This window comes from Haliotis rufescens, unplaced genomic scaffold, assembly GCF_023055435.1.
Source record: "Haliotis rufescens isolate VD_foot unplaced genomic scaffold, xgHalRufe1.0.p SCAF_10, whole genome shotgun sequence".
NCBI classification, from domain to species: Eukaryota; Metazoa; Mollusca; class Gastropoda; order Lepetellida; family Haliotidae; genus Haliotis; species Haliotis rufescens.
In genome coordinates, this window is record NW_025963780.1 from 3,128,939 (window position 1) to 3,145,576 (window position 16,638).

At 36.6% G+C, this 16,638-nt stretch overlaps 1 protein-coding gene across 2 annotated transcripts; it reads left to right on the plus strand.

Moving 5' to 3' along the window:
* LOC124126777 lies at window positions 1-14,945 on the plus strand. 2 transcript variants are annotated; one of them, XM_046490298.2, is made up of 6 exons: window positions 1-58; window positions 11,316-11,566; window positions 11,837-11,864; window positions 12,759-12,959; window positions 14,094-14,212; window positions 14,692-14,945. In XM_046490298.2, the coding sequence occupies exons 2-6, from the start codon at window positions 11,363-11,365 to the stop codon at window positions 14,827-14,829; spliced, it is 690 nt and encodes a 229-aa protein (XP_046346254.1). In that variant the 5' UTR covers window positions 1-58; window positions 11,316-11,362; the 3' UTR covers window positions 14,830-14,945. The 2 variants fall into 2 exon arrangements, with proteins under 2 accessions (XP_046346254.1, XP_046346255.1); XM_046490299.2 differs by having other exon boundaries at window positions 22-58; window positions 11,324-11,566.
* The last annotated feature ends 1,693 nt before the right edge of the window (window positions 14,946-16,638 follow it).

Sequence of the window (16,638 nt, forward strand, 5' to 3'; positions counted from 1 at the left end):
CTTCCATGCATATATACCTGCCAACAGAAATCATCCAACACTGCCACAGACTGAAAAGGTAATTTACATTGTTATTTATCTATCAATTATTTCTTCTTTTTTCGGTGCATAGGGGCAATAAGCCCTCTATACATCAATGTAGATCGTATATATATTTAAAATTTGGGAATTAGAGGATTACCATACTAGTCTCCCAAAGGACGTGACAATAATACGTTAATACTACTTTCATTATGGCAACTATATTTGGAGTGTTATGAAATAATTTGTATTTGTTTATGTTGACAGCGTTTTACATAAGAAATAAAACATTTGTGCAGATTTTAGTAACAGATCAATAATATAAATTATACCGCTGTCTTAACTAGATCGCGGTTAGAAAAAGCACTGTTTGTATAACGAAAGACTGACGCTGGTTTAACTATATCGCGGTTAGAAAAAAACATTGTTTGTATAGCGAAAGACTGACGCTGGTTTAACTAGATCGGGGTTAGAAAAGCACTGTTTGTATAGCGAAAGGCTGCCGCTGTCTTAACTAAATCGGGGTTAGAAAAGTACTGTTTGTATAGCGAAAGACTGACGCTGTCTTAACTAAATCGGGGTTAGAAAAGTACTGTTTGTATAACGAGAGGCTATTGCTGTCTAAACTAGAATAACCAATAAACGGAATAGCAAGAGAGTAGCCTTTTCGCGATTGTCACGATCATTGCAAAATAATAGATAAAAAATCCATTAATTTAAAATTGTACAAGAAAATTGTATGGGAAACACTTTGTTGGAATAAATTCCTATTATATTACGTTCACGACATTAGTTCTGGATTTTTCAAAGTAAAATTTAATATATATGTTTCTGTGATTTCATGTAATGGTGATTCTAAATATAAAATATTGGTTGATATTGTTTGACAAACAGTTGTATACACCGTCCATTGTGATACTTCTACTTAAGGATGTTTGTTTAGTCAATTGACATGCGTTCATTGTAAACAAGGATCATTAGTGTGAAAGAATTACTAAGTTTGTCATCCAGTATAATGCACTTCCACGATTAGCATAATTAGAACAGAGTTTGTAATGAGTTACATCCAGACTCCAGTTAATCAAGGCAGCTACATCAGTTGAGAGTGTGAGCAACTGGAGAAGAGGCGAGCAACTCAATGTGATTTATGAATTAGTGGAATTTTAATAAATAAACGAACGCTTGTCGCAAAAATGCATTCGAACATTGACCACGAACAATCGCAGATTTCTATCGTACATTTGAGGGTGAACGTGAACGAAGCCGTGCAGGGTGCCTTACAGCCATTTGTCTTCAGAATCCACAGTGAGCTCAGGTGAGTTTATTAATGATGATATTTTAATTCATTCATAGATATGGCGATCATGAGCGCTGACACTATATGTGTTAGCAATAGAACATTTGGAAGACTAGACACATATTGATTCACTATATAACAACATCAAATCCAGTATTTGTTTAATGCAACAGGTTTAAAGCATTCAAAATTGTGCATTATTATAAAATACAATGTGTGTCGCTTCGTCTTCCATGTCAAATACATTAATGATTTTTTAAAAATATAATTTAATATTACAATGACTTTTACATTATAACTAAAATTTTGGAGTCTTGCATGTCGAGCCAACAAACTATTGTACATATTATTCACATTGGAATTTCCGTTTACTGTGTTTGCGGTGGGGTCCAGACAATTCCCCAAATGGACAATTCCAAATACTACTGCGTAAAATATAAATGCCGATTTGGAGACAATTACCAAATGGATGAAAGCAAGTAAAATTGGATCCAGAGAAAACTATTTCACGTTAAATTAAAGTCTTCCAAAGTGCAAAACCTAATCTTAAAATGAAAGGAATTAATATTTATGACTTTGGGAATAATATTTCAGTCAGATTCTGATATTGACGATAGAGTTAAAATGGAAAGCCCTATGATTAATTGCCTCAGAAGTCTTAGATACCTTTCTGGTGTCCACCGCCGTGAACCATACTCACTCACTCAGTTAAATAACTCCTTTCACATGAATCGTTAGAAGTTATGAACAAGCATATAATGCCCATATTTTGGATAATTGTACCAAGAACAAGGATTGATCCTAGAATGTTTACACTAAGATTAATTTCGGACACTGAAATAATGCCGATGAGATGTTAAATTTAAACTCACTCACTCAATACGGACTTTTTGTAGGGCGATAAGGGGTACAGGCCCGGAGAAAATTTATAGAGATACTAACACAGCCATTACACCCTTTTACAAGATGGAAAACATTTTTGCTGTTAGTAATTACATTTATAGAAATCGAACCAATATACAGGCTATATGTTGTAGAACAGAATGCTATGCCAAGTCATTCCTACCTGATACCATTAATAATTGGAATAGTCATCTGATATAGAGGATTATAAAACTTGGACAGTGTTACTTATATACAGTTAAGCCATGATACCAGATTTTGTCACATAATCCTTTATCGCCTCGGACTCGGTTTTAGTGATTTAAACTTCCATCGGCTTAAAAGACAATATATTAAGAAACGATTCGCCTTTCTATTCTAAAGGTTAAGTGAGTTTATATTCAGTGGTTTATGGGAAACAATTTGTCAATTTAGCTATTTTGAAATCAGTCCATGTACATCCTACGTTCGGGTGAATTTGCACAATGTAATAACTTCAGAATTAATTCATATTTTAAGACACGTATTAAGTATTAAACAGTTAAATAGCTTTTCTTAGTAATTGAACAACTTTCCATCGACCGCACAAAACTGTTGACCAATCGTTTTTGTTCTGTTTTAATGTATATATGTATTATTTAATACAATTTGTATATAGGAAGCTTGGTGGGGACTTTTGGGATATAAGAAATGAATACAGACTGCCATATTGTCTGAATGTCTTAACAATCACCGGGTGTGACCATGTAGACAGGATATTATTCGGGTTTCTGATAATTACTCCATGAGCATACTGGGTATTGGTGCTTGGGGATATTAAATGTAACAGCTTGTTATCAGAGGAGATTGATAGTGAACTTTTAGTACCAGTTAGATATGATATCTATATGACTTCTTTCTGTTTGTCAAAGGATTTAGGGTTTATGTGTGGGAAATCCTTTCACACTGATGGAAGAAAGTCACTCAACCAGTTCATGTATTCTACGTCAAATAAGATCAGAACACGTGTATAATTACAACATCCTCAGGATACCAATAACAACGAAATGTACAAATTAACACGCATGACCAACATTATTATTTCGTGATAATGTAGGTGTCATGCATGTCATTATAGCTATATAAACATATGTTTAATTATTCAGTTTGTGTGAAGTCGGTCATAAATACAAGAAACAATTGATACTGAAATTCTTTAATCATGTACTTTTAAGTATATTTTCCCAATATTATATTATCCCCAAAAGTGCAATTATATTCATGTTATGTTTTTTCAGTCAATTTTTGAATACGAATTACGTAACATTTATGTTACTTTGATTTTATAAGACCAATGTTGTTGTTACAGACCCAGGGACTGACTAGGTTCATTACATGTCATAAAAGTGCCGGGACATAATGTGGTGGCAATACATTCTCTAATTAACACCTGTCACCCGGGCCATTTGGGTTTGTCCTCAGGGAATGTGTTATGCAATTTGTGTATTCACGAAATAACATTCAACAAACTATGTACTTAATCCGGTGATTTAGGATTGATGCATTTGTACTTCGTTTAAATAAATCAATTACATTTTTTTCTTAATCGTGTGCGAAATACGCATAATGTCGGAAAGCGCAAGTTAAATCCCCAAAAACTGACTTCGTTCCTAAATAAATCACAACCCTCACTTATAATTGTATCACTGTATCAATTTAAATTTTAATGATGTAAATCACGTACCTGTCACTTTTAATGTAGAATACGTCAGTCACTCAACCAGTTCCACTATTATTTTCCCAAAAGATCAAAGATTAAAAAAAGTTATCAAGTTATTAATTTCCATATCTTTAGAAATACTTAATCTTAACATTGAAACTGCCATCTTGATGTATTATTCTGTATTGAGTGAGTGAGTGAGTGAAATTTAACGTCACATCGGCAATATTTCAGCCATATCGTGACGAAACAGTTATAATAATTATATTTTGATTTAATTAAAAACCTGTCAACGATGGACAGTAAGATAACTAGAGTATCACAGTTTCGATTTTAAAACTAGTTGAGAACAGTTAAAAGAATACATTTTAATTCAACAATACAATGTAAAAAAGGGCTATAGATCACCAGCATCAAAGTGAGGCCACCTCACTAGGGACCGTGGGGACTTACATTACTTTTGCTACCTGCACGGCTCCCCAGCAGGATTATTCTGTATTGAATGACATTAGAAAAGAAGAAGAAGAAGAAGAAGAAGAATATTTTATTATAGTGTCACCCGCTGTACATATAAAATGACAAGGCAAGATGTAAAAATTCAGCGGCCGGCCAAAATGGCCTACGAGACACTAAAAGACTCATAAAAACACTATTTTATATATGTACACACCACATTTAATAGCAATTATGAAAATAACATTCATAATATTATCCCCCATACACACATCCTATATACACACAACCACATCCATTCCCACATCCAGACCTTCACTCACAACAGCTTACGCAAACCACGCAAACACACCCGCACATTCAGACACACCCAAACCCTCATTGACATCACTTCAATCACATCCGAACCCTCACCGTCACAAATCACTCTCACACACACCCTATTTCTTAAACACACCCTCACCTGTATCCGTTCCCGCATCCACACCAACTCCCTCATCCGCACCCATCAACCACGTCCTCACTCGCATCCTCATCCCTCCCCGTCTCCACAAAAAAGAAGCACCAACCACGCACAAAGACACCAACAAAGTAACAATCTACCGCCGCATACACACACTCCCTCCCAACGACCCTCCCCCCCCCCCCCCCTCCACACACACACACACACACACACACACACTCACACACACCCGCGACAACATGAAACAAGCACCCATCACAACCCCTCGGGCCAGCCACCCATCACAACCCCCACACATCAACCCTACAACACAGCAAAACATGATAGATGATAAGAATTATTACACGCACACAACTACCCAGTTTATTGTTTTATATATTTTCTTCTCCGATACATTGAGAAGATTAATGCAGCAAGTGGTTTAACCAGTTCGTCGCACTGCATTAAGAATACGGTTTGGTCTGCCGGAGACATCGTAATAAACGAGGGGTTAATAAGGGATACTTTCTGCCAAAGATTAAGTCTTAGCTCTCTATAACAGTCACACGTTACCAAAAAGTGAACTTCATCTTCAACAGTTTGGCCGTTACATAGTTTACAGACGCGTTCAGAAACAATTCTAAGGGTAAAGTTCCACAGCGAAGTTTAGCTAAAGTGCTTCGTCGTGATCTATCCAGAATATGGCGTACATAAAATGAAACATTCAGTGTATTTTTAAACAATCTAAACGTTCTAAGCTTATTGCCTGTAGTATGGCCAGTGTCATTCCAAACTCCACGCAACCAGTTTTCTCTGTCAAGTCCTATCAGTTTTGATTTCAAAATTTGGAAATCTATATTACCAATATTATAGAGATCCAAAAATGGTAGATCAAAAGAACCAAACATTCTTACAACTCTGCTGTCCCAGGACTTTCGGTATGACAGAGACCAATTTCTGATACGAGCTATAATTCTCTGCGGGGGAGCTGAATTCAACTTCTTCCAGAAACGCACAACTTCGATTTTATGTTTAGTAATAATCGATGACCAACCCATCTCCCCTCTTACGGCCAAATTAGAAGTAGTTTTTCCTACACCCAAGAAAAAGCGGCACGCTCTATTTTGGATGGCATTTATGCAACTAAATTCTCTGGTTCCCCAAATTGCTGCACCATACGTTAAGATAGGTTGTACAAGATTGTCATACAAAGTACTGAAAACATCATAGGTCATTCCTCCAACTAATTTAAATTTACTAATAATTACACTGAGGGCTCTTCCGGCAGATTTAGCAATTTGTTTAGCTGTGAAATTTAAATCTAGGTGTTCCTGGAGCCAAAGTCCCAAATATTAATATGCATTACAAATTTCAATATTCTCTCCTCCACAGTGAAAACTGACACTGGAACGCGTAACAGACTGCTGTCTATAATTGACAATTTTAGTTTTTTTGGTATTAATTTGAAGACGCCATCGTCTGCACCAATTATCAACGCAATTTAACATTCGTTGTAATGAGTGCTCGTCGCCGGCTATAAGAGCAATATCATCGGCGTATAAGAGTAAACTAAGCATAGAATCATAGAGCGTTTTTGAGATTTCCTATTATTAATAACAGAATATAAAGAGTATATATGTTCTACAGTGTTCCGCTTTATGACATTAGATATATGCTCTATACCGCCGCTGGTGTCTTAATTTGCGAAAATTAAACATTTAGTTTGCATCCAACCATGCGCGTGCCAAATTATACAGCGTCAAGCTTTCAGAGCGCCAACTAAGTTTTCCAAAGTAGAAATTAAGCAAAATGAATATTTATCAAGTTTCCTTTTGCTAGAACATATGCATGCTGTTGTGTTTTTTCAAAAAAATCTCACAATACAATGCTAGTAAACAATATTTGTGTCCCAGGGAGTGAATACCTTGATCATATACTTAGCAGTTGAATATTCTGTAAAATTGAAATTAATCCTCTATTAGTTTACAGTGACGATACTTGCAGTCTATATAATGCAGGCACGGCCCGTTATGTATCATTCAATCTTTATCTTTCTCGCTTTTTTATAAAGGCATAATGATCGATTATCTCTTGTGTTGCAGTATGAAATGTTAATTTATTGTGAGTAAGGCTAACCCTTTCTCCAGACATTAATTGATCACTCACCAACAACTGACAAGGGATTAATCCTCGTTAAGGCAGTACATACAGTATACTGCAGGTTAACTAGATTAATTAACTAATTAAGGGTTAAATGAGAGTGTGATGTAATCCGTTTGATGTCGAATTACAAAGAGTGAATCTTCAAAAAGGGTAAGCATACCCAACACTACCGGTAGCACCTGGCATTCACAAATAGTGTTGTTCTAATACATCAAGCTATAATACTGACACGTTGTTTAAGGGTTATCAGAATAAATTTGAATTTGATTTTCACATATTTTCATCCTTTGCTCATGAGCATATACATGGATATACATGTATATGCATTATAAATTTGAAATGCAATTGTAAATAAAGTTGTTGTTTTTCTTCAGAAGAGTCGTAACCGAGTCCTCGGGATACGCCATCGCAACCTTCCCGTCCAGAAGCAACAGAGGTACGAGGACGCATTAAAGATAGCTCAGTTGATGCCCTCCGAGGAAAGTAACTATGACGAAGACGGCATAAATATTTTTTACAGTACGACCAAAGAACTGCGAGTCGACGGAACTGCAGATGGCGAAGAGGCTCGCAGATGAGACATACATGAAGAAGCTGGACAGTACAGCAGCTTTCCCTAAGGCAAGACGTGTCCGTTGACCACCATCCAAAAACCAATTCCCTGGCATGAAGAAGGATCTGTCATGGGTCAATACCGAGTATGGAATCCCGTAGTGTGGTGTGGTGTGGTGTGGTGTGGTGTGGTTGTTTAAATAGTGACACTTTAATAAACTACTACTCTTCTTCTTCTTCTTTTTGTTCATTGTCAAGATGCCGTGTATAACTTCCTAGACTGCTGACATGTGTTATCATTTTCTATCTTCAAATACCACGATGTGCCCACTGATACCGTCAATATGTTGATTGCCTGATTGTTAAGAACTATCAGTTGCGATATATTATATTATTGCTTTGTATAACATCGGCATGCTGTTCACTTTCATTGGGACTGGATTCTTTGCACAATAGCCAGAGTATTCCACTGTTAATTATTTTTCTTATCATTTGCATTTACATAAGTAAAGAACATATCAATTTAATCTGATTACGTCAATGTGTCAATTTCTTGTTCTAAAAAATACAGGTATAAGTATTCATATTCGACTTCTTATCATTTGTATTTGTAAGAAATCTTTTGAATTTTCTTGCGCCTGTTGTACATTACATTTATGGTCGTAGTTTGTTGACTTTGCTAACGATATTAGGCTGAGACCCCAGAAATGTTTTAAAAATTTGATTGCATTTTAAGCAATTTTGTGCCGTTTGGACAATATTCATACCAACAAATGTAACAGTGGCAAAAGTCAAATAAACAAAGATGGCGGATGCATTAAAATTTCGGAGTTAAATCAGTACTTTTAAAAATTCGGGAATAGCTTCCGCGCACCCGGCCACCTGGGTTCCAGCCACTAATGCCTGCGTCCACTTTTGCCTACAGTTACTATTGCCTACAAAAAAAGTAAAGCAGTGTGGAATAATGCCTACACAATGAAAACAACATCCCCATGCTAAGAATGACCTCTTTGAAATCAGCAAATATCTGCTGGTGTATACTATAAGAACTAATGCAATGATGCAGAAATAAATTATTACTGTTAGTGTTATGGCAATGTGAAATAAAAAGTGACTTCATACAATTTTCTTTCTTTTGTCGCCTATAGGCATTATTCCACTAAAGTGGACTTGTCCAGTTAGATGTTGGGTAGCACTGATAGCAGGTGTCGCTGAAAATCACTGGTGCCTGACTTTGTTTATTGTAGACTGTAGGCAGACAGACAGACAGACAGATTGTTTATTTGGCATTAGGGGATGTAGGCATTAGTGGACGCCGCCGCCACCTGGGAGCAATACTGCCACAAACGTGCAATGTCCCTTTTCCCATGTTGAAGCATATTGAGAAAAGCTTACCTTTGTACCTGCATATCTTTTGTAAAACATGAGACATTAATACAACATATATCCCCGTTTTATGGGTTTTCGGACGCTGAATACACAATCATAGTTTTTTCACATGAACAACTGTAAAACATCTCATTCACTTATAAAAGACAACTTTATAAAAAAAAGTCATTATTGAAGTATTAACAATTTCTGTGTGAGCCCCCCCCCCCCCCCCCCGTTGTAGTGCAAGTATTCATGATAGAAAACGTATGATGTCCGGAAACTTAAGATCCCATGATTGTGTTATGAATAATAATAAAGGCATGTTTGATGCTGAAATTTTTCCAGGGACTGCCGTTTTAAAAAAAACGCGATTTTCCGCGTTCCGCCGAGATTTGACATTATAACAATGTATACCCTACAATTAAACCGACAGCCTAGAACAAACCAAATTCAACACTTTAAATTAATAATAAAATAGTTTCATCCTCTGTGCAATCCACTCTGTTGGCTAATCTGCCATGTGCACGAGAGCATGTTACAAATCACATCGCGGCCTCCCCGTACAAATGAATCCAAGCTCAGCACAAATCGATTTCAACACTTTCAATACAGAAGTCACCGCCAATGCAATCACCCCCGACAGCTTATCCTCCCTGTGCATTTGACCATAAAGTCTACTCACATACCAAGCACCGCGCCAGGAAAGGTACCAGACGCCTCAATCGCTTACCCGTCAATATCATTGCAAGGAGAGTAAGTACTCCCGCTAACAGTGTGGAGTACTAATTAAACATTCCAGTAATGTTACACGCCACTATATCAGTTTTTTGTAACTTGCTGATACTATTTTGCACATACAAAACAATTATAGAACAATGCATAGCAATTATCCTCCTTTACCAACATATACAAAAAAACACAGTGCTCAACTTAAAACACTTCAATTTGCACATATATAATAATTATACACAAATACATAACAATTATCTCCCTTTACCAATATATACAAAGAAAACAAATTTGGATACACCATATATACAAATTTGTATGTTTTTGTATATGTCGTATATACAAACTTGTATATTTTTGTATATAACATCATTCCAATCTTGTATATGTTTTGGAAATATCATCATTCCAAAGCATATACAAGTTTGTATACATAGATTTTTTTTGCAGTGTTAGAAGTAGATGCAACCGATTCGTTATGGACCATTTTGCTTATAAATATGAATAAGAACCTTACAGCATTTAGCCTATATGGTATTGTTTGATACTCAGGTATTTGCATTCAACTACCACATGCAATCACCAAGGCGTACCTATTCCCCGTGTTTAGATTAATTAAAACCCTAAATCTTCTGACCATATAGAGGCAATAGAGGGATTTCACAAAAGTTTATTTGGAAATTGCTTACAACGCTAAATTATCAAAGGATTTCGACCATTTGAGTCTGTTACAAAAATACAATCCCAGGTACTTATGACAAGAAGCCAACTTTGTAAACTGATTTCTAGTGACCCATTCATATTCATATATTTGTACCACTATTTTGCCTTTTACGCATTATCTGTTTCTTCCGATAATAGAGACTGGCGTTGATGTTTCATGTTTATGTTTCATATTTTGTTAGTGTCACACATACGAAGATGATGAAAGATATGCAAACTATCAAGAGATCAGTTTTCCAACCAAGACGAAAAGCTTTCTCATTATGATGTCATTTACTGATACTACAATATACAAACTCATCAGCGAATGTGATCGAGAAATAGCAAATATATTCCATTACATGTTGTCTTTGTGGGTTAGTTTTGAGCCTTGCTATATATTGTGTTCACAAAGCTGAAGTATGTTGTTAAAATCAAGAAACATTGTGAGGCATCGTGTCAAATAAACGCATATACTACCATATGCACCATATTAACACCTTCACTCTTAGCCTAGGGCACTCATTACAAACAATAACTTTTTGTTATGATGCTCGATTTGTCTGTCACAATCTCACCAATTTGATGTTCATTCAGAGGGTGAATTTCTTTTGGTATTGATTATTTTAAAATAATATTATGTCATTTTGCTTACAATATTATTTATTTATATAGCACCACTTGCACAAGGAAATCCTTGGGATAATATTGCTTTTGCGCAAATGGAATCTCGAAAAATTAAGCGCTCATTGCTATTATGGCTGTGGTGTTCTGGCCCCAAATCCCCTGGAAGAGTAATAATTCATTGTTGATAAAAGAGGACAACAATTGTGACATTTTAGAAAGTGGTATTCGAAATATTGTTTGAACATTTCATTCTGCGTATCATCTACAAAATAAGAACGTGACTGGTCCGTTGATGCTAGAAAATGACAATTCTGATCAGAACATGAGTTCCTGTGACGAGATTGTGAAAGGCCAATTATCACTTCTAATTATTCCAGTTTCACAGAATCCTGAGACAGTATAGAACCACTTGCTGTAAATAACAATGCTCCTATTCGTCGCTGGTGTGATCACCATGGTGTGTCTCCCCCTGTCCGTTCTCGGCGCTTCCGATGATAGAGATGCTCTTATATACAGAGTGGAAATCTTCCTTCCCCACAAAGAGGGAAGGGACGAGACTGCGGACATACAGCAGATTAAGGAGACGGTGAAACATCTAAATGACATTGATGTTCTCTTTTCATTTAAGGTCTGTACATTTGTGTTTCTAACAAGACATGCACACATTCGTTAAAAATAGCACATCATCGATCACCCAGTTCTCATTAATATGTATCCCTTATATAACTAGAAATACCAAGGACAGCACCATCTATATCTACATCTCTGGAGATCTGCAAACCGACACTCAACTTTAAGTGGTTTTGATGGGACGATTAATAAAGGGTTGTATAATTTGAACATTAGCAGTATGTGCTGAAAATCAGTGTCATATATTTCTTATTTTTTGTTTGAGCAGGAACTGGGGAACCCGAGGATTATTCTTGGTAAGTCAACTTAACAATGTACTTTATTTATCATTTTACATTTTGAAAGGTGTGTAGTTGTTGCCACTGACAATTCCGATAATAATATATATATATACGCCATATAGAAGGCCAGTATATTTGTTGATACCATTGGATTATCAAAACTCAGAAGATTTGCTTTATATGTTGAAATCTCATTAAAAAAACCGAAGGTCACCACTTATGTCAAACATTTGATCTTGCCAAACACATTCCCTCACAACACACATCAGGAAAAACTTTTTTCCGTATTCCTTGGGACATTTGTCACTGAACGATACACCATTCAAGGTCTTAGTGCAAGCCTAAAACAGTTGTATGATATACACATGAAAGACATCCAAAATTGAAGTCATCAGTGACGCAAAAATATTGTCTGAATCAATTCCTTAATTTGACTCTGATGTGTTCCCCTATTTGTGCAGGTGAACAATGACCTTGTCTTTCAGGAAATATTTATTATGATATATATACTAATGTGGTAGTTATTATACTTGGAAATTTGGGTACAAATTATTAACAAATGACATATTTTAGTTATTCAATATGTTTTTATTTGCTTCTTTCAAAAAGGCTGAGGGATGCTACTGGTCATCCTCTCATGTTGGGAAGCACAGCGACAATATGTTGATTTGTCCTTTTATTTGGCAAACTGCTGGAAATATGATTTCAATAAACTACATGTTCAGACCGTTTGATTCCATCTGAGACTGATGATTTGCTCACTAACTCAAAATCTAATAATTGCAAAAACCAAAATGTGCACAGCGACATGAATTGGAATTGCATGTAAGTGGAACATATAATTCATCCATACAGGACTTAATGATAAGATATATTCTTCAAAATATATTTTTATTGCATGCGTTTTAGTTCTTGACGTTGAGAAAGCATGCAGTTGGCCTCAACTGACAGGCTTTCTGTCAAGCCAGGGATTTGAGTTCAGCGTCACATCCCTCTACCACTGCAGTGACTTCGCCAAGGAGCTTGGTCTCAACCTGCCCAACGACATGTGGGCATCATCGTTCGGGAATGATGACCTACTCATGGACAAGAAGATATTCCCCGTGAAAGGTAAATACTACATTCCAGACGAGGCGCCAGAGGATTATCTAGCATAATGGAGTATCACCTTGAGGTTATCCACATGGTGTCAGTGTTGCTGGAAACAGTGCAATCGGAGAATCAAGGATATAGATCAACATGGTCATGGGCAAATACTTTTAAGGTCGATCCTAAGAACAAATTAAAAACTGAAGTGCATGATCCTGAATATGAAGGAACGAAGAGATGTTGAAATATTCAGATTCATTGACCGATATATTTGTGAATGTACCTACCAAAAGGACTTACTACGTATTCTGTGTCAGTTTCGTTGTTTGTCAAAGAGGTTAAATGTACAACAAAGTAGTTAAAGTCCAAATGGTGACAGATGTGAAGCAATCTATTCTAAAGTTAAATAATGTCAAACGAAAGTCGGATACCAGTGGTGAATACGTAAGTTACAAAAAGTAGAACAAATATGTCCCAACCTATCACTATGTATACCGAACAAAACCTGAAACTTCATCCCTTCTTAAATGTAGTGATGCATCCATGAATGTTGGATGCAAGGGAAGATGATACTTGTAATATAATTGGACCACGCACATACACATACTGTGTAACACCCTTTCCATTAATAAATACGAAGCCACACGAATTTATAAAGGAAATATCATTGATATTGAATGAAACCAAAAGAATATATTAACACATTTTTCTTACATGATGATTTTCTTACATAGACAAAAATATCCTAATCCTTCATTACTGCTGAAGTGCTGTTGTGTTCACCACACGGGGAGGCGGGGTAGCCTGGTGAATAAAGCTTCGGCTCGTCATGCCGAAGACCAGGGTTTAATTCCCCACATGGATACAAGCCCATTTTCCGGTGTGATATTGCGGGGATATATGCTAAAAGTGGCATAAAACCGTACTCACTCACTTATGAACTGTTCACCACACCTTGTTATTACATGTTACAAAATTTCTTTTCAACGCAGAGTCCCTTCTGATATTCTTACTATCTCATAAGCGTGTGTTTGTGAATCCCTATCAAATAATGATAAGAAAACCAAGAAAAATGTCAATCAATAAACGAACGAACTATTTCTATAGTCTTTAACCAATTATGAATTACCTCATCAACCATCATGTCCATTCCAGACTTGTCAACACTTGAGTACAATGAAAAGCTGAAGTGGACATTCGAGGAAGAGTTAGCCATTATTAAAAACGGTCAGCCAGCGGTATGTTTCAAAACTCTCGCAGAGTTTCCGGTTGAGGTAATTATAAGATTCTTCGTTACAACTGTCTTTGTTTTAGTGTCTTACTTTCTCTCTACAGAATTTGTATCATCCCAAAATATGTAAATGTGACATATCAATGGATAATTAATGTTGACGCATTTGTTATTCTGTTGTCTAAAGTATTTACTTATTAGAATAAGTACCATGCACACTGTCAATACTTTAACAACTGTATTGTCTTTTCATGTTATGGGATTTTAGTATATTTTAAACAGATAAAGTGACAGTGGCGTGCATTGTAGAACGTGATATGTTGTGTCACAGCAGGGCAAGGCAGTTACATAGAACGTAATCGATAGAAATGGGACGAATCACTGTGACGTCATGCTTATTCTCGTATGGCAAAGGACTATAGGTTTTCTCCACAACAATATACTAGTATGAATTGATGTTTATAACAGTAAAAAAAAAAGTTGATTGTTTATAAGTAATGATCATATTTCAAATCATTTCAGCTGGTGTACTTCGCCCCGGTGAGCCAAAGAAAGATTGAAGCAATTGAAGACGTGTTGCATGGGCCTAATACCTTTCACAATGAAATCACGCGCCTTGAAAACCTTGATTATTACACAGGAGTGTGCCAAGGAGACTAAACTGATGTCAAACTGTATAACTGAACAGATATTTTAAACAGTATGTAGAACACATGCGTACGATGAAGATGAGCAGCAAACGCATTGTATTTTACTGAATAAAAATATTCATGTCATCTGTGTTAAAATTTCACATGAGGGATTACTTGAATGTGTAACATTCGATTGTAGGCCAATCACTACATGTACTTTTGATGTCTTCTGACCACCACGAAATACAGGGTTTGTATATCACGAGAATATGTTCCTTGCACCTGGCAAACAACAACAGGCAGCCAACCACATGAACTACTTGACAGTGACGCAGCAGGAGGGTAAATCATCAAGTGTCATTACCGGATAAGATCCACACGTTCGTATCCTATTCCTGTTGCAAAATAGCAGTCATGTAGCTGCAACATTACCGAGTGTGGCGTGAAACAACAAACAACAAACATCTTGACGCTGTATGACTTATACATTTAATAATTTTGCATTCACTCACTGATAGACCGCCTTCGTGGTCTAGTGGTAGAGCATCCGCCCGGAGAGGGCAAGGTCCGGGGGTTTCGATCCCCGGCCGCGTCCAAAAGACGTTAAAAGGTGGTACTTGTTGTTACCCTGTCTGGCGCTCGGCATTAAGGGGCAAAAACAAGGACTGGTCGGCTCGGAGTCAGTATACTGTGTCTGAATGGGGTATTCATGTTAAACTGCGGCATGGTATCTCAGTGAGCTAGCACTATAAATCAGCAGCAGTCCGGCCCAGTTCAAGCAGCCACGCACACACGTGCATGCACATCGCTATATAAGTGCAATAATCTTGGACGTGATGTTAAACCCAATTTCACCTCACCTCACACACTGATAGTCAACCACTCGTTGATGGATTTAATTTTAGATAATATATCACCGTTCATATGATGAGCGATTTGGGTTCAACGCCGCTTTTAACATGAGTCCAGTAGGAAATCCCGAAGTGATGCATGTTACAGACGTTCAGACGCACACGTATTGTGCTGAAAAACCTAGAAACATAATCGGGGCAAACCGGGATTCGAAGCACCAATCAAAGCTTTCTGTCCTGCCAAAGGGCCGCAACACGGCATAGCAAATTGCGATTTTGTACTGATCACTCATCAGAAACTGACAATGATTAAGCCATGTTTTACAAAATCATGAATATAGACATTACCCTTGACTTATTTTCATCAAGACATTGACCCTCATATTTAAGAAGGTGTAAATTGTCTAGTTTGATGAAAAACATATTCATTTTGTGTCCAATAGAAAAATCAGGTGGTCAGATTCGGGGATGTGACTCTTTGTGTGTCATCCTTCCCATATTAGCTCATTCGTTATTCGACACTGTTTTGTGTTTTAATATCATCAATTTCGATGTGCAAGGACGTTCATGTTTTTGGGATCACGTTCGTGACACTAATAAGATTATATAAAGTTAAAATTATCAACAAGGTCTGGCCTCTGAGGTTTGAAGAGTAGTCTCCGTTTGACCCTTAACGTCTCAGGTTGTGAGTGTTAAGTTTTGTGTTTTAAGTTTTGACATGACATGTGCGACAAAGATAACAAATAGTGTAAATAAGAAATTCGTAATGGTGTCATATTAGGTTAGCAGTAAAATATTGGGCTCCACTGACGCCTCGCTCTATATTTTTCTGCTAACCTAATGTGACATCGTATACGGCAACTAAAGACACCATAACTAATAATATACCCTTAAATTGCAAGGACAACTAACGGACAATTTGGTCTGGAAAGATATATTCAATCAAAATGGAAAATGTACAAGTGTCACTAAAGTAATAAAAGCAA